General features: G+C 28.2%; 2 protein-coding genes across 5 annotated transcripts in view; both read left to right on the forward strand.

Annotated features, from left to right (window-relative positions):
• Positions 1 to 3,821, forward strand: part of LOC136795040 (uncharacterized) — an 18,603-nt gene extending 14,782 nt beyond the window's left edge. For both annotated transcript variants that reach the window (XM_067052268.1, XM_067052269.1), the window contains exons 7-8: positions 134 to 310; positions 539 to 3,821. In XM_067052268.1, the coding sequence (XP_066908369.1) occupies positions 134 to 310; positions 539 to 706 (345 nt within the window). In that variant the 3' untranslated portion in view covers positions 707 to 3,821. The remainder of the gene's footprint in view (positions 1 to 133; positions 311 to 538) is intronic.
• Positions 3,822 to 7,274: 3,453 nt separating this feature from the next.
• On the forward strand, positions 7,275 to 21,917 carry polo (Serine/threonine-protein kinase polo). Of its 3 annotated transcripts, none has more exons than XR_001343799.2 (11): positions 7,275 to 7,748; positions 7,862 to 8,106; positions 8,882 to 9,079; positions 12,061 to 12,156; positions 13,150 to 13,349; positions 13,646 to 13,744; positions 13,817 to 14,011; positions 14,182 to 14,335; positions 14,686 to 14,932; positions 15,680 to 15,934; positions 21,750 to 21,917. XR_001343799.2 is itself a non-coding variant. In XM_014427673.2 (10 exons), exons 1-10 carry the CDS (start codon positions 7,650 to 7,652, stop codon positions 15,872 to 15,874), a joined length of 1,728 nt encoding a protein of 575 aa, XP_014283159.1. In that variant the 5' UTR covers positions 7,275 to 7,649; the 3' UTR covers positions 15,875 to 16,410. The 3 variants fall into 3 exon arrangements, 1 of the variants encoding a protein (XP_014283159.1); XR_001343798.2 differs by lacking the exon at positions 21,750 to 21,917 and adding an exon at positions 16,473 to 16,654; XM_014427673.2 differs by lacking the exon at positions 21,750 to 21,917 and having other exon boundaries at positions 15,680 to 16,410.
• Positions 21,918 to 21,951: the final 34 nt, after the last annotated feature.

Consider the following 21,951-nt stretch of genomic DNA (forward strand, 5'->3'; position numbering starts at 1 on the left):
AAATAATATAATTCTACTATTTGAGTTTTTTTGACCGCACCCGGACCATATTCCTTTCATCTTTACACACGGTCAATCAATAATCTTCCATTAATAAATTTCTATTTGGTTTATTTATTTTTCTTCTTCTTAGGTTTCTGTTGTCCTTCATCAAAATGATGGTCTTCTGCCGGTGGCAACATTCAATTGTGGCTGTTCTTCTAGGAAAGGCGAAACACAATTAAAGTTATTGATTCAGTGGTTAGCTGCTAGTGCTTCAATTTTACCTCATATTATTTATTTTACTGCAGCTGACCCAAATTTGAACAAGGTTATAATTTGTTTATTTACTCATGACAATTTATACTTATTGATTTCTAAATTACTATTAAACCATTTATTTATTGGATTATATTATAATTAAGGTGTAATGAACTATGAGTGAAAAGGGGGAGGAAAACTAGTCCTAGGGACGATTCTTTTCTTCTCAAAAATATTGTGTTGTCAACTCAGTCATGGTTTTCAAGACATCTTTATAATTTTTTTTAAAATGTTTCAGCTTGATACAGTCTGCAGAGTCCTTCTTGATCGACAGTGGAATGTTGGAGAACTTGTGTCATCCATATTGAAGTTTAGTGAAGGAAAGATATTGGGCTCTTCAAGCAACGCCACATTATTTGAACACATCATTTGTAAAAATGATAAAAAAATCATTCATAAAACATAATAAATCTGTTATTAATTTATTTATTTTTATTTTAGTTATGAAATGGTTAATTACTGTGCCAAGCAAGTGACTGAGTTAAAATATAGTGCCAATTTTATGTGAAATGTTTAATTGGACATTCGTCAACTATTATTATTAATACATGACATTTTTCCCCTTCTTTTGAGGTTCTACATCTTTAAATTAAAGTTTATAAATCTCATTTCAGTTATGATTACTGATTATCTATTTGCTGATTAAATATACTCGATCACTTCTAAGATTTTATGACAATGAAAAGTGATATTACATTAATCATAAGATTAATTGGTCAGGTTTTGTTAGAAAATTTTAAGATGAAATGCCTTAGGAATGTTTGCTTATTATACATTAGCTTATGTTTGATTAGATAATCTGAATTAGTTTTATAATGTACGTGTAAAAATCTGAATTATCTGAACACTAGTTAGTTCAGGAACTGATCTCTTCCATAAAACACCAATTAGTGTCATGTCAATATTATTTTTTTTATATTTTCTATAATGATGTGTGCATATATTTTTTTAAAAACTATTTAATTTAATTTATTTTTTTGTCATTTAAGACATAATTATGGTACCATCGAAAATTAGTTTTAACCTTGCTGAGGATGTTTGATTGTTTATTTATTTGTTTCTTTAAAAAAAGTTTTATTGACTGTTTCTTTAAAAAAAAGTTTTATTGACTGTTTCTTTAAAAAAAAAAAAAAAAAATGGTTTGTGCATCACTCATTGGGCTAATATATATATATATATCCCTTTGTAAATTTAATCCAAATTACTGTATAAATACAGTTATTTTGTGGTGAAATCAAACTGAGATATTATTGTACTATTTTTATCTCATGAATTATAAAATTTTTCTTTTAGTTGTAATGTTTCTGAATTACTGATTGTAGTTATGATTTATCCATTTTTTATTTTCTTACTTATTTTAGTACAGTATAGTTGAATTATTCTGCATAATTTAGAAAGTAAATGTTGTAACATATATTTAACTAGTCATATGTTGTTTAACATAATATTTTTTTCAATGTTTACATTATTCCTAACTTTACATGATACAACCATTTGCATTGAATGGGCCACTGACTGTCACAAAATTTTTATATAAATGATGTTTATCCAATTGTCACTTTTATTATTTTCAGATTTCTCTATGAGTTATAAGAAAATATATATTTTTTGCAATCCATTATAATTAAATAATATAAGTAATTAATATTAACTTTTTGTATGTTAAAATTTTATTGGTAGTAAAATTTAGGTTATCATTGTAATTATGCAGTAGAATATTTCTAAGGCTATCATACTATCTTTAACTTTTGTATCATCAGAGTTGAGTAAGTTACTATATTTATAAAAAAGACAAAAAAATTTAATTATATCATCATTTAGATCTTTAACTTTAATTTGAGTTGCACAAAAAAAAAAATTATCAAATAAATCAGTTATCATGTAATCCTTAGAGGCATAAACTGGAAGATGTATCCAATTCTTTACTCACATTGCTTGCTTTATCCTTTGACTAACAATAACTTTTTTGGAGTTGAGTGGACCCATGAAGCATCTGTCTAACAATATTTATCACCCTGACAAAGGTCACTAATTAACAGCGAACAAGTTTCTTGTTTATGCCACCTTTCTAATCCTTATATCTTTTAGAAAAAACAAATATAAATAATCTATTTAAATATTTTTTAAAAATTAGTTATGAATAAATATGGCCAATCAAATAGTTTTGTCTTCCACATTTTAATTTATTTATACATCATGAGAATAAAGGGAATTAATTAAGAACTTAATTCTTTTTTGTTTGAATTTGTTCTTCAACTTTCTTATCATAAATTAAAATTGAAACAGAGATCTCAATTATGATAAAGCATAAATGTAAAATCATAATTTTTTCATCTAAGTTCTTAAATGTTAAAGTATTCTAGAAGCTGACATATCATCCCTTGTCCTAGACTTCACCGATATTTCTTACAATTTGTAATTTTAAACATAAGAGTATATGAAGTTTAATAAAAGTATGGTAACTTATTTAAGTCATGTAAATTATTCAGTATATATATCATATGTATATATTTGTACATAACATTTGCCAATCTTAACCATCAGATATCTAGTCAAAAAGAGTTTTATACCAAGAAAAATAAAGTATTTTATATTTTTTATAAATACCACTAATAAGAGAATGAATTAAAATAATTGTATGCCATATAATTGTTTTTCTAAAATATGTTAAGAATAGATTTGTCATGTATTAATTTATTTGACCTTTATAAGAAATATTGCCTCAATAGTTATAGTCCAAGAAACTAGTCCTAACAAATAATTTAAATACAATTTTAAAAATTGCCAATGGAAACAAATTCTTCTATGAATGAGTGATCTAGTTAGTTAATTAGTAGTTGATGAGTTTTAGAAACTTTTGAGTGTAAGCATTTTTATTGATCAACAATATTTATATTTTACTTTATGTTAAGATTGAGAATAATTTTTGTTAATATACTATTTATCTGTAAAATAGGTTAAACTGTAAATTGTGTAAAGCTATTATTATTGAACATAGTAAATTATTTAGTTTTATTTCCTTTAAGTTTCTAGTCTTTATTTATTTATTTTTTTGTTGTGTAATGAATAATTTTCAAAAAATATATATTCCATATGCATTGTTTCTAGAGTAATGGTATAGAATTAAATAATTAAATGACACCACATACCACTGCTTTACTTAAATAGTGGAGTATTCGATGAAAAGAATTTTTTATTTTGTATTTGATGTATTCCATAGATTGTATCCTAGCCTGTGGTTACCTTGTTAGAGCCCTTCTACCTTTGGCTCTGCAGGGTTCCAACAAAGTAATCTCATTCTATGATACTATCTTTGGGATACATTCAATTCAAATATAGTTCAAAACTTTTTTTTGTCATGTGTGTCACTATTCAAGAAAATCAGAGATATAGTGTAGAAAAAATTTAAATGTGCTTCTAGGTTATGTTTAATAACATCATATTTGTAGTTATTGTCCATGCTTAATTAAAATACATACTAGTGGCATAAGATAAAAAAATTATGTTTTTTATTACTTGCACTCAAGATGTTCTTTATTTATCAAAAGAAACCTTTAATTCTTAAAATGGTGGTGAGCATAACATTAAATTATTTTAGTATTCCAAATCATTCATTTTATGCTTTGCTTTTAACTAATTTGCTGATAGCTGATTAGAATTGATTATGGTGCTAAATATTTTAAAGGGAAAGATCAGGAAGAAAAAAAAATGTTATTACAAAACAATACAGAGAAGTAACCCATATTTAATTAGTAATCAGACATTTTGATAGGGGAAAAAAAATAAAAAATCCAATTTAAACTATGTATTTAGGGTTTGTTAGATACAAAAGGTGGGGTTGTAGATTTTATATTTTTTTTCTTGCATAAATGGTTTAGGAATATGTAAGAAACCAAAATTCTAATAGATCTCAGCTTCAGAAGTTTTTGCTTCTGTAAAACCTCTAAATTTAGGATTTTTGTTTTTGTTTGCTTTTTACGACTCCCTAACAGTAACTTGTAAGGAAGAAAGTTAAAATATAATGAAATTAAAAGTTCTAATTTCTGTGTCAAATGAGTACCACAACTTAATAATTCAGTCAAGTACTTCCTACATAATATACACGCCTTCTTGAATGGGCCTGACATGATCTTAGTATGGACATTTTTTCTTTGAATAAACTCCAGACTCTACTACCCACTCAAGAGCCATGACAGGAATATTCATCTCTTTGAGGTACCATTTAACCCTTTAGAGAGAGAATGTTTTGTGGGCCCTGTGACTGGCTGTTGATCCCATCAGCCTGTCTACCTTTGACAATTTTAAAGTTTGTTTTTCTTTTTATAGATAATTTTCATTTAGAGTTTCCCATCATGCATTTACATCCGGATTTTAGACTGACATTGTTGAATTAAAGTTATGTATTACAAGAGTACATTTTAAAATTGCATAAACCTTCATACTTTTACAATTCCTTTTTTTTTTTTTGTGACATGGAAACCACTATCCATTTTCAAAGTTTAACACTTTATTTTTTATTTTACCTTCGTAAAATTAATAAATCATTAAAGTTTGTTATGTCACATATTTCAATTTTGTTTATTACTTTTAGCGTTAAACATAGCAATAACTTGTACTTATTCAAACAAATTAAAAAATTGATTTACTTAAAATGGTATAAATGGCTTAAGAAAAATAAAACTGCAAGGGACAAAAGCAGGTACAATGGACAAGAACAGGTAGACTAGTAGAGGGAGGGACCCGGCGCAATCCAAAAAAAATTGAGGTTTGTACCAAGAGGCAGTCCAGATCTAGGTAACGCAAAAGTATAAGTTTGCAAATAACGTTAAAAATTAGTTTCTACTACGGAAACACGTAATTTGCGTACCTAGAACTACTTAGCTGCTCATTAGTTTGATAAAATAACAAATTACCAAATGTTAGGTGTTTCTTTACCTTAGTAAAAATTTTATAGTAAAACAATTAAATTCTGCGTCAATTATCCCCCAATCAGCACTAATTCCCAACCACTATATATATATATATATATATGTCTCCCTACTTACTGTAACTAGCATTATAGTACGACTCGACGCTACTCGCGTTATTAAATCAATAAAGTTTTTTAAAAAGTGTTTCATGAGTGATAGTTCATATTTGTCGATTAATAATTTGATCAAGTAGTGTTGTAAACTTAAACTCTGACTCCAATAGGTGGTGTGATGTGCTGTGAAGTCCGTATGCGACCAGAAGAGGTGGTTTATGATCATATTATTTGAAAGAATTATTATATTAAGATACTTATTCATAAGAGAATTGAATTTTCTTCAATTTGTATTATAATAACTTTTTTCACTAGGATGCACTAGGAGTTATAGAAAAAATACCTAATTCCTCACTTAATTAGATACTTAGTAATAGGCTTAAGATCCTTAAATGAATGAATGGTTTTCTGTGTTAAATTTGGTAAAAAATAATTTTCATAATTATTCGTAGATTTATGCTCTAGAGGCTAGGATAGAAACTAAGGCATAGTTTGAGAACCACTAGATATCGCCCGGGAAGTGCTAATAAATCAGTGTGTAAGCTCAATTTATTATTCAGAGAGGCAAGCATGGCGGACGTACTGGTGGTTTCAGCCATTGCACCGGGATTATATTATTTTTATTACAAAAAAAGAAAAGGAAAGGAAATTAAACATAAATAAATAAGATTAAATATAAAACTTATTATAAAAAGTACCAACAAACACCTTTAAGCTCTTAGCAGCTCTTGGTTGCAACTAAACAAAGAACAATGGTGGAGATACTACACGAGCGCTCTCACGAACCCCTTTGATCTGTGTCCAAAAAACCGACACTCGACGGATCGGCAACGAGCTTAGGCCAACCCGTTCAAGCCACCCATCCACATGCTCGCGCATGTCTGAGTTCGCCATGGCTTGGCCAACATAAAGAGGTCCTTATATACATGAACGCTGCGCTAAAGCTGATAAGTCATATTATAGTCCTTAAAGGGTTTACTTTATATATTATAGTCCTTTAAAAAAAAAGTCAAAAAATTTTGAGGTTTTTGAACATCAAAAAACCGACTTATGTATTTTACATATTCGTATATACTCCAGCGAGTAAAAAAATAAAAGCCACTACTCGATCCCATATCAGTAAGCTTAATCAGCAAGTACATAAATATTTAGTCCATTAGGTTGTAATTCCGAGGAAAAACTAATTTGCACGATTAAAAGAATTAATGATCATTCTATATCTATATTGTATTTGATGTACTTCATATATTGTGGTTAAATCTAGTCTAGGTACAGTTTGTAGGGGCCCGAATAGAGGTAACACTAGTATACGATTGTATGTTTAGACTACATCGAATTTAAAATAAAATCAAAACCTATTAGATATGCAAGTGTTTTTGTTATAAGGTCTAAAACTATCTGATCAGACCAGATCAGATAACTTGAGAGCTCCGCCCATCCGATCCGAGAAAAAGTGTCATAAAGTAATGTCCCTAACCACACGTGAGCGGAGCGACGAAAACGATTATGAAAAATCATATTGCCTGATTGGAGTGCTCTGATTTGTGTTAAGTTTTGTCATCTGTTAACTGAATTATTTACCTTCCCTTCTTGGGAAAAAAGTAAAAATAACCGAAAATGCAGGAGATTAACCTGAAAATAATAACAGGAAAAAGGGATTTTTTTTTTACTATAAGTTGAAGATTTTTCGGCTCAATCCAATAAGCAACTTACTCTTACCAAATAATCTTTAAAAAACATGAGATTCAGTTGGAACTTTTAATAAAATGTCGAGATAGGAAAAAAATGTCTTTTCTACAAAAAAAAAAAAAAATACGTATAAATTTTAAAGCTTACAAACATTTATCTAACTCTGTTGTAATCCTCCAAGCCGGAGTTTTATTTATTAGTTGCATACATTTATATCATCACAGGCTCAATGCATTGTATTAGATTTATGTCTATACATACTACATGTATTATCAATTCATATGTGCATTCAGAAATTTATTTGAAGATCATTATTATTTTGATAACGATTAGTGTTTACTGAAGAAAGTGATAGGTGTGTCAAGCTATTAGTGACATCGGAAAAGTTATGAACTACCTCTATGTCCGTAGGCGGGCTTTTCCTAGACGGCGATTGGCCGATTCAAATAGGTCCGTTATACAAACGCTTATTGACGCTGGTTTCAGTGAGACTCGGTGCCAGGCGGGTTGTTGCAAGCTTTTTAGTTAGTGTTTAGTAAAGTGTATTTGTTAAGAAAATTTATTTCATGTTCTTTAGACTTATCCGTTCTTAGTATACTACGTAAAGAGTGATAATACCAATTAATTTCGTTTCATTATGTCTAAGCGTAACACAGAAGATGATAGACCCATTCCTGATGTTGTTTTTGATTCCAATACCAAGACAACTTATAAGAAAGGACAGTTTTTAGGAAAGGTTAATTCATATGTTTATATGTTCAAGTTTTTTATTATTTTAGTTTTTTTACAAATGAGGTTCCTAGTTATGTAAAAACTGTTATTTTCATGGTCTCTGATTTATTTTTTTAGGGTGGTTTTGCTAAATGCTACGAATTAAGAGAAATAACTACAAATGGAATATTCGCTGGGAAGATTGTATCTAAGCGACTTCTTACTAATCAAAAGGAAAAGGAAAAAATGTCTCAAGAGATTCAAATCCATAAATCGTTAAGGCATAAAAATATAGTCTTGATCCATAGTTATTTTGATGATCCTAACTTCGTGTATATAATTCTAGAATTATGCCGTAAAAGATCCATGATGGAACTACATAAGTAAGTTAATGTTTGTTTAAATGACTTAGATATATTATTCCCATTACTATTATAAGTTTATAAAAGTTATGTTAGTGTGATAAATCTAATTCATTTCTATATATATTTTGAAATGTTGAATATACCTTATGATGAAACATTGAATTAATACATTACTTGGGAGGTACATATAATCTGTTTAATGTCCTAAAGTTTGTTTAAATAATTTCGATGTATTATTCCCATTATTATTGCAGATTTATGAAAATTATGTTAGTGTGTTTTATCTAATTAATTTTGTTATAAAATTTGATGTATTGAACACATCTTATGATGTAACACTAAATTATTACACTACTTAAGGAGGCAAATTTTCTATGTAATACCCAGTTACAAATTCTTAAGTCTATTGTAGGATGTAATAAATACTCAGATTTAGAGTCAGATTCAAAAAAGGAAAATAAAATATTTTTTCAATTTAAATAAATGTATATAAAGCTGTTAATAAAGTGAAGATAATTTAAATTATTTTATATATTATTTAAAATAATTTATAGTCATTTTATATTCCTACATAATCACAGTAAATTTTAAAGCTACCACTAATCGACAAGAAAGAAAGAGTAAGAATGAAGAGTTTATTTGTTAGTTATCTATTTAATTCATGAATTTAATGCAATTTTCAAAATTTATTTTTTGGGGGAGGGGATGGAGGAAATTGATATTCTCTATTAATTAATATATGTACAAAAGTTATGATTAGAGAATTATAGTAACAAATCTCAAAAAATTTCAGGCGAAGAAAAGCTCTTTCTGAACCTGAAGTTAGATATTATATGAAACAAATATTGGAAGGAGTTGTGTATCTTCATGGTCTTCAAATTATTCACCGAGATCTCAAACTTGGCAACCTGTTTTTAAATGATGATTTAGAAGTAAAGATTGGAGATTTTGGATTAGCTGCTAGAATAGAGTATAGTGGACAGAGGAAGAAGTAAGTGCTTTTTATTTTAGTAATGTTGTACTTGTTGGTTTTTAATTAAGGTTCTATTTCAGAAGTTTCACTCCAACATTACTTGTAGAATTATACTTGCTTATATACAATATTAAAAAAAAAACATTTTGGATCACATTACACCCACAATTTTTTAATATAAAACTACATATTAATAAACATTTAATATCAGTTTTATTTTATAAATTTTAAATAATAATTTAATAAGTTTTTTTTTTATTATTAATTTTGGATCAATTTTTTCTTCAATTGTCTCTGTACAATACGAATGAAACTAATAGGAATTATTTATTATATTACCTTTAATACATACTCAAATTTGTATTGTTTATAAGGTTTTTAAGTAAAATACAAATTACTTTTGACTCCAGTTTTTATTACATCAAAGATTTAATTCTATAAAACTTTAATATTGGAAGATCGTTGATTGACCTTATGTAATTAATTAAAGGAAGACAATTAAGGTGCGGTAAAAAATTACTCAAATAGTTGAAAAACTATTATGAGCCAACATCCCGTCCCTCTTTGCAGGGCTTTCGGTATGAAAGAAAGCCAAAAATTCTTTATATATAGGAAGATGGTCAGGGTTGCGGTCAAAAGTGAAACGAAAATAGTTTACAACTATTTTATTTTCCAATGTTTCGCCCCACTTTGTAGGGCTTCATCAGGGCTGTCCAAATAAATAAGTTGAACAGCAATTCAACTTATTTATTTGGACAGCCCTGATGAAGCCCTACAAAGTGGGGCGAAACGTTGGAAAATAAAATAGTTGTAAACTATTTTCGTTTCACTTTTGACCGCAACCCTGACCATCTTCCTATATATCAATTTTTACGGTCAACTACATATACATATATACAAAAATTCTTTATCTTTTTCTTATACCAAAAACTCTGCAAAGTGGAGTGAAACATTGGTTCATAATAACTCTTTTTTTGATAATTAGAGTTATTTTTAACTCCATCCTGACCATCTTCCTTTTATTAAAATTTTAATAATTATAAAATTAAAAATAAAGTAAATTAATAAAAATTCATATTATTTGACTCTTTCATATTTAAAAATATTTTGTTTTGTTTCCATGAGATTCCAGAAAATTATTCAGAAGTAGAAAAGAACATGTTATCATTTATTAGGAGTATCATTGATCTTTAGTTTAACATGTTAAAGTGTGTTAAATGGAGAAATATTTCCTTCTATTTAACATGTTATAAGACGATATATCATTTAACATGGTTGAGAACCTGTTATTTAGTCTGCTAAATGGAGAATGACATCACGCAACTGAGCAGCTAAGCTCCACACCATTTTGTCTGCTGTCGTTTTAATATGTTATTTGCTCATAGTTCGTGTTTGTTTTTTTTTTTTTATTTGATGTTTTAAAAATTAATGAAGTAATGGCTAAAAATAATAGTTAGGATGTTCTGAAAGGAAAGGTTTCAAAACAAGTTTATATTGTTTAAGTCTTAACAAACTTCAGTTATTTCATAGATACTAATTATGAAGTTAACTAGCTTTGGCTGTAGATTTATACCCACAAACAAAATACAGGCCACTAACAATTTTTCTATAGACCTTGAGATATATTTTATTATTTCAAAATATTTAACTTAATCATTGAAATTACAAAATGTTCAAATAATATAAAATTGGTTTAAGAAATGATATTCAATAATATATTGCATTCAAATGTAAACTAATAATTGTATTAAGTTTTGAATATAATAAATTAATTATTTAACACAATATTATTCATAAATTGGAAATAATTAATGACAAAATTATAGTACAAGTTGGTTATACTTCTTTTAATTATTATTTCTACACAATATTTATGATGCAATAAAAAATTAATATTTTTCTTTTATTATAATCATACTTTGAAATTAATCTAAATAATCTTATTTTATGTAATACATCCTTTTTTTATTTTCATTTTTCTAATGTTTTATTTTAATATACATGTAAAATATCAGTAACATTTCAGACCTAATTCATTGGCATTTTTCAAGCGTTATCATCTTCAACTAGTCATATTATTAAAATATATTTTCATGGAATTATTTCTAATAATTTTTGAAAAATATCTTTATCAAACTTTTTTCTGCGTATCATTGCACTAATACTTTTTTCAATAATATTCAGGATTGTCTTTATACTTACTTGATATGTTGATTAATTCTATCTGTTATATATTGTCCACTTTCTCTATAATGTTTTACAAATTGAAATCTTGGAAAAAACCTAGTAAATACAGCTGAGATGAAGGATTTATTTATTTATTTATATCGAAAAAATACCTCTATGAGTTGTTTACATGAAAATATATATTAATGATACTGGGGTACAGTGGTTTGTGCTTAAAAATAACAGATGAATATGGGCTAAAATATTATGGATATATGTATGTAAAATGACATATGAAATATATGTAAAATAAAAATATTTATCATTATAATATGGTCACAAATGTTTTTTCCTCAATGGTTTTGGTTGATATTAATTATAATTTATACCAAATTGTAGGGATTCCCAGTTGATTGATTTTTATTAATAATAAATAATGTGACTTGTGCTATGCTTTCTTTTATTAAATATATCCACCTTACAATCTATTTCAGTGGATTATAACCTACACTTTTATTATTACGGTTATCAACTCCTGCTTGTTACGCTCACTCATACAAAGATATAGTTTCTGTAAGATTTAATAAAGTTTAATTAACTGATTTCTAATTCTTGTTTATAAGATTTCTCTATGATTTATTCAATTTTCAAATTTGGGATCAATATGATCTAATATTGTTGAAGAACAGAATATCTGTTAAAGTAATCAATCCAGAAACTCTGTATTGATTATACAATTATATTTTATATAAACTTACTTGTTTTCTTTTTCTCATACCTGTTTTCATTATTTCCATTTATTACCGCATATCTAAATTTTTTTTTTTTTCCAGAACATTATGTGGTACTCCAAATTATATTGCTCCTGAAATTTTAACTAAACAAGGACATAGTTATGAAGTTGATGTTTGGTCCATAGGATGCATAATGTAAGAATATTTTTCAGTTGCTTATACCAATATATATGTTATAAATTTCTATATATTTCTTCTAAAAAAAGAAGAAGTTATACCATGAACTGAATGTTGTCGGAGATTGGTCCTAGTAATTAAAACTCCTTTTAATTTATTTATTTTTCTTGATTTTTTGCTCTATATTGTAGGTCATCTGGTTTGATATGGTGGTATAATTTGTCATTTATAATACATTTTTATTTTAATGTTATAAAATAAAACCAAAAATAAACATTTAAATAGTTTTGACTAGGGTGAAAGATTATATATATATATATAAATGTATAAAAAAAATAATGTTACTGAGTTAATTTTAGTGAGCCATATATAAATGAAGGAAAAGAAGTATTTTAGGAAGAAGTATTGGTTTTTTTGAAAACTTTTATTAGCTTTTGGTTTAGGTGACTGGGAAACTATTGAATACAAGGATCTAAGATCTTTTTTAAACGGAGTTTGTTGGTTTTAAAAATAGTTTGACAGATTGCTAAATGCTATTCAACCAACATTTTCAACATAGTTTTAATTTTCAAATGGTAAAAGTATTGACAAAATAATTAAACAGCTAGTCTAAGTTGGTGGGTTCAATTCATGTAAAAGAAACTGTAAGGATTTCCCGATAGTAAAAATAGTTATAAGTGAATTCCCTTCAAAATTCACTAAATTAAAATAAAGTTGTATTTGAGTACTCTTCCTTTTATTCATTTATTTATTTGTTACATCATTTAAAACAAGATCTCATTGTTATTGGTATTTCAATTTTTGTTTTTTATAGTATTACAAAATAATTTAGAAGGCATCATAAAGTTTAATTTTTTTGCTAATAGATTTATTGATTTTTATATCAAATCAAAAATTGTTCATTTAATAGTGATTATTTAAGCTAAAATAATAGCTGACTTTTTTTAAGGTTATTTATTCTCCTCATAAGGATATATTTGTACAACTTTTGCAATTAATATCATTTTATAGGTATACACTGTTAGTTGGTAAACCACCTTTCGAAACAAATTCTCTCAGAGAAACTTATGCAAAAATCACTCGTTGCGAATATACTCTTCCCTCAACCTTAAATACAGCTGCGGCCTATATGCTTAATAAGATGTTGCAACCTGATCCATCGAAAAGACCTACAGTTCGACAACTGCAGGAAATGGAATTTATGAAGACTGGTAATTTTATAAATTAATTTTTTGTTCTTTAAATATACTGAATTCAGGTACTGTTTGTATAGGTATTTTTTTATTTTTCTTAGTATCATTTATGGTATTAATTTCAGTGGAAGTTATCTTTACCAAAATAAAGTATATTTCTGACTTATTTGATTTCATAATTGAAACTTTTATTTGATAGAATGACTGATTCCTTCTGATTCAGTATCAATTCTATAAGAATTTAACTATATATATTTATATATAGTCTAAATGATTAATGCATTACTTTTTCTAATTTATTTTTTTTTTTTTAGGTTATTGTCCTGAAAAATTACCACCATCATGTCTTACCATGTTGCCTAGATTCGATAATGTTGAGGTGTCGATAAGGAAACCTCTAATTGAAGTCAATTGTAAGAGCATACTCATTTCATTATTTGTTACTTATTTGTAAATTTTTTTATATTAATATGAGAAAATTTTAGCAAATGAACCGCAATCAGTACGCTGCGGATCGAAAAAACCAGAACCTAGGATTAGTGTTTTTGGTGCATGTAGCGTACCACAGACTGTTACCACTGCAACTGCAGCTCAGTGCAATCAGTACCTGAGGCAGCTCCATCAGCAGCTGGTTGATCTCCTTAAGAAGAGAACTCCTGTTTTCACTAATAAAGATGCAGGTAATTAATTTTATGTATCAAAAAGTTTTTTTGTAAACAGTTTTAGAAATAATGAAGGTTTTGGAACCTAAAATCATTTAGTCTAGGTTGTAAATCACACTGAAGCCTTAGGCTATGGCTTTTTGGGGTTCAATTATATGATTTTAATTTATGTTATGTCAATATTACAGAGGAAATGAGTGATCCTGCTGCGCAACCTTTTGTTTGGATCAGTAAGTGGGTTGATTATTCAGATAAATATGGCTTTGGTTATCAGCTTTGTGATGATGGTGTGGGCGTTATGTTCAACGATTCTACAAGATTGGTCCTCTTGCCAAATCATATGTAAGCTTTTCTTTAATTTATCCATTTTTGTTTTCTTTCTCTTACCTATGTATGGAATATATTGTAAGGGAATGTATTGTGGTCATAAAAAATTTCAAATTCAAATTTTTGACAGAAATACATATTCCTGGGTGTTGAAATAACCAAGACATATATACAATATACATAGCTTGAGTCAGTGGTAAATTGAAAAATATTAGTGTCAAGAAATGATATTAATGCACAGTGAAGAATACTATGAAATGAAATGATCATGACACTCCTCATTTGGACCCTTTTTCAATATAACAACTCCTGACCACCAATATTGTGGTCACTGTTTATAATTTTTTTTTTTTTTTTTTTTTCAGGAATGTCCACTACATTGAAAAAGATGGTTCTGAACATTATCATATCATGGGACAGACTCCTCCTCATTTAGAGAAAAAGATGAAGCTCCTTTCTTACTTTAGGAGATACATGACTGAGTTCCTGATGAAAGCCGGTGACAGTGTCAAAATACAAGAATCTGATAATCTTAGTCGAATCCCGTACTTACACATGTGGCATAGATCATCTTCAGGAGTTCTCATGCAGCTTACCAATGGGACAGTCCAGGTATTTATCCATGAAATTTCACCATTTTCTTGCCTCTCTTATCTACCGACTACCATTATTTGTTCAAAGCTCTTCCACACATTGGTATCTCTATCTATAATAATCCTATTTATGTCTGTGTGTATGTTATCTGTATCCTTCATTATCCTTATTTCTGCTCTATACAATCACATAATCAACTATGCCCAGTAAACATAAACAACAATAAACAATCAACCATCACTGGTTGTTATAAAGTTAGATAATTTTAGTAGTTGTTCTTTCAATGCCAACTCTTTGGTAGATGTCAGAACCGTTTTGATGCTCTCCCTCATACCGCTGTCTATGGTCATTTTGTAGATATTACACCCCTCTTTGACTATTCTGGTGGAGTTTGTATTTTAAATCTATGTATCCATCATTCACTGACCATTTTCATTTTAAATCTTTTCTTAATATGCTTTTATTTTGTTTTATTTGTATATTGATTGAGACCAACATTTGTTGAAGCTGTATAGGAGGATCTGGATTGTATGTTTGTAAAATATTACTTATATTAAATTGAGTATTTTTAATATCGAACATTCGCTCAGGGTAATTTATGATATTTCATTTCTGGATCTTTTATAATATAGCTAGAGGCCACCATCCTCTTTCTTTTAACTTCATTGACGGACTCTGTATCTGTGTTTTCTTCCTCTTTGAAATCATTAATACTGATTATTTACAATAGTCGATATATATGACATTAATTTTTATTCTTTCCAGATCAATTTTATGAACCACACTAAAATAATTATGTGTCCATTGATGGCAGCTGTTACATATATTGATGTAGCTAAAAACTTCCGCACTTATAGATTTACAACTCTTGCTAAAGAAGGATTTTTCTGTGAAGGTCTTTACAATAATCTCCGATACGCTTTAACTAAGACAGGGGAATTTCTTCAGACAAAAGCATAATATGCAATATTTAGAGGTCTTTTGTAAATACCTTTTAAAGCAACTATCTACGTTACTTTGGTAATTATTAATACTTAGATAATTTATTTCTGTAATGTATATTTAAATAATGAAGATCTCTTGTAAATAAAGCACTAAATAAATTTTAAATGAATTGGAATATAATAAAACTGATATGTAATATTACTTCTATTTTTATTAATACTGATTTTTTTTTTTTTTTTACTTGAATTGTTATTGTTAAATCGTCACAGATAATCTGTAAAATATTTATAATTTATTGTAAATACTTATATTATTAGTAATGACAAACATAAATGTATGATGTTTGTAAAAAAAATTTTAAAAATATTATAAACTTCTTAATTAAAGGTTGTTATCATGCGTATGGTTAAAATAATTGTAGCCTTAAATTGTAAAATGTAAAACTTTAATTAGGTATGAATGAACTTGGTGTCATTTTTCAATGTGATTTCTTTGCCTGTATTATTATTTTATATGCAATAAGTAAATAAAGTATTGTATTTTTAAGTTTGAAATAGTATTATTACAAAATAGTTTCTTAATTAATCAGCTAACATCAATTGATTGTTTTCAGTACAAGTGATAGACCTTTACTTATAAGACTGTGGGATGTAATGGCCATCTCAGTTGATTCTAACACATTTCCAAAAAATATAGAGAAATGATTTTGATCAAATCTGCTACAGTTTACTTCCTGGTGTAAATAGTTCCTTTGTTTGTTATACTGAACTTAAAGAAATATAACTTTTAACGGCATGAAGTTGCCTTTTTTTATATGTATATATATATATATAAATCATTAATCCTCCTAGGCCTGAATGAGGTAAATGGTCACCCAATTATCCATATCTCTTCCCTATTATCTTATAGCCTCTGGTTTCCAGGGGGTGGGTTATCAGTTATGTCAACTTGCCTATCAACATCTCGTCCATTGTCTATTATTTGCCCATTGCTATCAGCGTTTATAAGAGATCATTAATTATTACTATATTTTTGGACACTACTTACAATACAAAAAAAATTGATGCTGTGTGCGCATCAGACAACTATCACTTACTATCCTACTTTGAGTTGAAAATAATCTTCGCTCGTTCCAAAATATATTTCTAAATTATTCACCATGGCAATACTTTCTTCTATTAATTTTTCAGATGAGCCTTTCAATTGACAGATTGATTCACTCAAATTTTTATAATTTTCAGAAAAGTACTTTTTATATTTCTCTTTGCAAAAATATGACAGAAATATAAGTGTGATAAAATTTACATTCTGTTCTAAAGCATTTATTTAATGCTAAATTTTTATATAATCAATGTTGAAAATATAAGGAAGTTAAGTTAAACTAAAAAACTATTTAATCACTACGAGGACAAGAAAAGATTTAACAATAGTGCGCATGCACCAGCCAGTTTAATGTCAAATTCATGTTTTATTTATTCATTTCTCGTCATTCTCCTTTACTCAAACTTTTATGTTACATATTTTTTCTAAAATAAATGGCTTTCCAACAGTAATAAATATAATGAGTCTATATTAGAACTGCTATTTCTGAAAATGTATTTTCAACCTAGAAAAACTATTTTTCCTCTTATCTTATCTCCCTAAGTTAATTATCAAATCCTTTCATAGTTCATAATTATATCCATTTTTTGTTAGTTTTAAAAATGTGAGATAGTTACTTATTTCAAATAAACAAAATTAGAGATACTTCGTAGGAAGATGTTTTGGAAAATCTGCATTTAAGCCCTGTCAAAATATTTCTATTTGGATAAGAGCTATCCGATATTAAAGAACACTTGATTGTACATTGACATACTGAGTTCAATCAAATTGGTTTGAGCCGTTTTTGAGAAAATAGGAAAAAAAAAAAGTTGAAAAATATGTTCCATAAAGTGCCATTTCTGGTCAAGTGATACTATGCTTTCTCTGTCCCAGGAAAGGTATGTATCCCCCTAAAATATGTTCAGTGGGGTCTCGCTAATCCGAACTGATTAAAACCAAAGGAGTTAGGATAAAAATATTTTTACAATACTTAATTATTCAGAAATTTATTTTTTAACCATTTTTATGTAAAATAATCTGAAATTTTTTGCTTGGAACATTAAATTATCTAGTGCAAGGCTTCTAAATGGATCTGCTTCAGCAATGGAATCTCAAAATTCAAAAAGAAAAAATAAACTACATTAAAACAGCACTATTTTCCTCAATCTAATTTTTCTAAAGATACGTAATTAAAAAATTATGTACTTTACTTCGCACTATATCATTTTCTGCAGCCCATTGAATGCATTTGTTCTAGACTTTAAAAAAGCTGTGATATTTTTTGAAAATCAGTTGAAATGGGTCAAGAGCAGAGATATTGCTGGACAAATTTTTCCCAGTAATGGTAAGATGTCTGATGCTGCGTCCGTCTTTGAATTCGAGAACAATTCATCATAAGCTTAAAATAGATCAAGTTCCGAGTTGATTCCTGTTAAAAAAACATAGCCTTTTCCTTCAAAATTATCTCTGCCATTGGTGATTGGCCAGATCTTTGTTGCTGAAACCATGAGTTAACTGCTTCGTCGATCAACAGCAAATCACTAAATTTTACGATTTGTCAAGCACTTGAACCTTGTTCCACAGAAGCAACGGATTCCAAATTTTTTCTTTATTTATTTTGTGACTTAACTACATTGACTACCCGTGACGCAGTTCATATCAAGATACAAATATTTTGGAAGCTGAAAATATTTTTATAGAATCATAAGTTGATTTGACATAATTTATTTTAATGAAAACTATAAAGTATATTAATAATGAGAAGATAGTTGACCGTGTATGATATATAATATAATAATATCTAATGAGGTAAATTTTAAACTTCATGCTTGATTTAAATATTTTTTTTTTAACTCTGAAGAATTATTAGTATTCAAAATAATTTTCAGAATGGAACCAGAAGTAAATTTACTTTTAGATGGTGAGCGAATTAGAGTGCTACCAATGGATAGTTTCTTTAAATGCGTGTATTCATACCATTATGATCTTTTATCAAATTTACTAGGTGTATTTTTATGTAAATACAGTTGTAAATATCAATAAATAAATAACAAAAAAAGATGGTAAGTGGCTGTCTCAAGAACAACTCAATGAATGCTTTGATAAGATGTGGAAGAAGGAAATGACATTGCTAATTATAAGTTGACAGATGATGAATCTGATCACGAAGAAGCCATGGAGGAAACAGAGCAAGCTGAGTGAAGATGAGCACCCGAGACCTAAACATTGTTTATGGAAAAAATAAGTATCAGTGCAGCTTAGATATACCCCAAAACAAGGAAGGCCTTCAGCAAAAAATATAGTCAAACATTTTCCTGGTCGAACACAACTTAAAGCTAATAGTATATTAGTTCACAGTACAAGTGTAGAAACTAGTGTGGTAATAATACTAATACTTATTTTTATCATGATAGGGATGACTATTAAGAGATATTATAGGAATTAAAAATATTAAAGTACAAGTTACTATTGTACAAGTCTGTGTAATTGAATTAAGATAAAGCTACAAGACTAATAGTATTAGTTTGTACTTTATTATGAAACAGGACCCTGGTCAAAAACAACTTAAAGCCCAGTCATAGAGTACAACCTTGAGAAAATATCTAAGGCAAATTGGATTAGGAGTAGAGGAAGATCGCAAGTGTTCAGGAAGGCTTAAAGAGAAAAACTAGATATGCCTTTTGTTAAGGATTGGAAAACAAAACTCTTCTTTTAAGGGTATCACCAATATGTGAGGAACACAGCGAGAATTGGTTAAGATTGCATCACTTCTGACTGAAATATAAGAATTATGGAGTGTTTCACCCCCGAATTTTAAAACTTTTTTTAAAAATTAATAGTTGGCAAATTATTAATTTGTAAAATAAATTATTATTATAAAAAGTTTTCTAAAGTATTATTTTTTACCTTCAAGATTTGCAGTTTTGTTTCCTTATCCTGTATTAAAAAGTTAAACATGGTTTCTACAGATATACTTTTATTCTATGGCCTTTAATGATTCCTTCCTTTATTTTTCACTTTTATAACTCATTTAGAATAATGATGGGTCTGTGAGACCCCAATGTGAAGTTCATGTCTTTAATTTTAAGTGTGAAGCCAGAGGATCAACAATATCCTAAATCCACTTTTTTATATTCTCTCTTTATCATTCTACTGTGGGATGTTTTTCTTTAAGCACACTATGGCAAGAAGAGTTGTCCATTGCTATAGTGTGTTTTGGTTTTATTTGTGCAGTAACGGATCTGAAAACCATTTTTGTAATGCTACATGATCTGACTCTACCTGATTTGTTAATAATAGTTTGGTATTTGAGATGAATCCTTAACATCCTCCTGCATGCACCATTGTATTCCATGTACATTTCTGTTAAGAACATTCATTGTTTCAGATTATTTGATGTCTTCAAATGCTCAATATTTCTCTTAGAAGCTTAGCAACTTATCTTTATTTTATCCAATAGAAGTTCAAACTTTTTAAAATTACGCGAAGTGTTGTGCTACTTGCACTGAGCAATTCCACTTTTTTTAAAGAAACCTGTAAACAGTTTACTCTTGGATATTCTTTCTTTTGATAATAGGAGTATATATGTCTTCGGGTAGCATCTTAGAATGAAACTAATGATAATTTTGTATATCTACAACAGTGGTTCCCAAACGAATGCCACTTATAGAAAATATTGCGAAAAATAAGATAATAAAACAATTAAAATAGTCAATATACAGTATATTTTACCATAATCATGAGAGATAGTTGATCATGGATGACTTATACGAGAAGATGGTTGGGGGGGGTGCGGTAAAAATAAAACACAAATAAGTGGAAGTAACTTATTTAATTATGCCAAGGTTTCGGCCAGAATTAAGAGTAAATAAGTTACTTCAACTTATTTGTGTTTTATTTTGAACGCACCCTCCAACCATCTCCTTGCATGAGTATATTTTACCATTTACTTTGTAGTGGTTTTTCTTATTTTCCTGCATAATCAACTGCAATGAGGATAATTGTGCTGTAGTTTTTTCTAGTTCAACTAGGGTTACATACATTTTTTTTGCCCAACAAACGTTGGACTTACAGGTTCGCCTCTAGCCTTGTGTAGTGAGCCATGGATATTCTTAAAGAAATATTTGTAACGGCTGCAGTTCTTTCCATTAATTTTTCAACTGGAATAAAAACATTTGATTTCTTTTTCTAAAAATTATTTAGAACACTAAGGAACATTTCACGGAATTGTGACTTATATGTATGTATTGTGGAGTACTTTACAATCTTTCTTAATAGTTGTCCTTTTTGATGTACTTAACTGGCCATACATTGTTAATAGTTCTTTTCAATAACTAATAATTATAATTATTAAAGTTATAAACTCTATTTAAAAATGATACTACCATTTAATTCTATTGAGGAAGTCGATTTCAGAGATCTGAATTATTGCCAAGCCTGAACTGTGAGGCAGGCGTGAGGTTAGACATGGCATCGCTGGACTCATGCTTGTCATGCCTCCCTCACCACATTCTCCTCATTGGCCATCAAAAATCTCTCCAACTATGGACAAGAGTCCATTATACATAAGTCTCAAGAAAAAAAACACTTTTTATTCTTTAGAAATATTAAATTAAATTTCTTCAATTTATCTTTATAGTATGAACATACAATATACTTTTGCTTCCTCAGCATTACAGGCAGAGAAGTTTTGTATTCATTCAGAGAATAAATAAAAAATTTATGTCCTTGGGATTGAAAATTTTCACATTGTAGAAATGAATGAATTTTGTTTACCTCCTGTTTATACAACTTTTTTTTTTTTTTTCAGATATCATGTAGTAGTGTTATACTGGGCAAAAGTAAATTCTCTTATCTTCAGTTGAAAATTCTCATAATAGATCCTGGATGTATAATAAATAATCCTTTAAGTAAACCATAATCCAGGGAGCTTTAATAAAAGTGATGTCCTCTTCTTCTGGGACAACTTGATGCTTCACTAGCCCTAATCCATGAAATTAGAATTAATTCTG

Source organism: Halyomorpha halys, unplaced genomic scaffold, assembly GCF_000696795.3.
Source record: "Halyomorpha halys isolate HHAL.00 unplaced genomic scaffold, Hhal_1.1 Scaffold664.1, whole genome shotgun sequence".
Classification (NCBI taxonomy): domain Eukaryota; kingdom Metazoa; phylum Arthropoda; class Insecta; order Hemiptera; family Pentatomidae; genus Halyomorpha; species Halyomorpha halys.

Excerpts from the sequence above, each read along its gene's own strand:
- polo (XM_014427673.2), top strand. The coding sequence starts at position 7,650 with ATGTCTAAGCGTAACACAGAAGATGATAGACCCATTCCTGATGTTGTT. Across the intron at positions 7,749-7,861 it reads AAGGACAGTTTTTAGGAAAG|GGTGGTTTTGCTAAATGCTA; the intron begins GTTAATTCATAT and ends TTATTTTTTTAG. Across the intron at positions 13,350-13,645 it reads AATGGAATTTATGAAGACTG|GTTATTGTCCTGAAAAATTA; the intron begins GTAATTTTATAA and ends TTTTTTTTTTAG.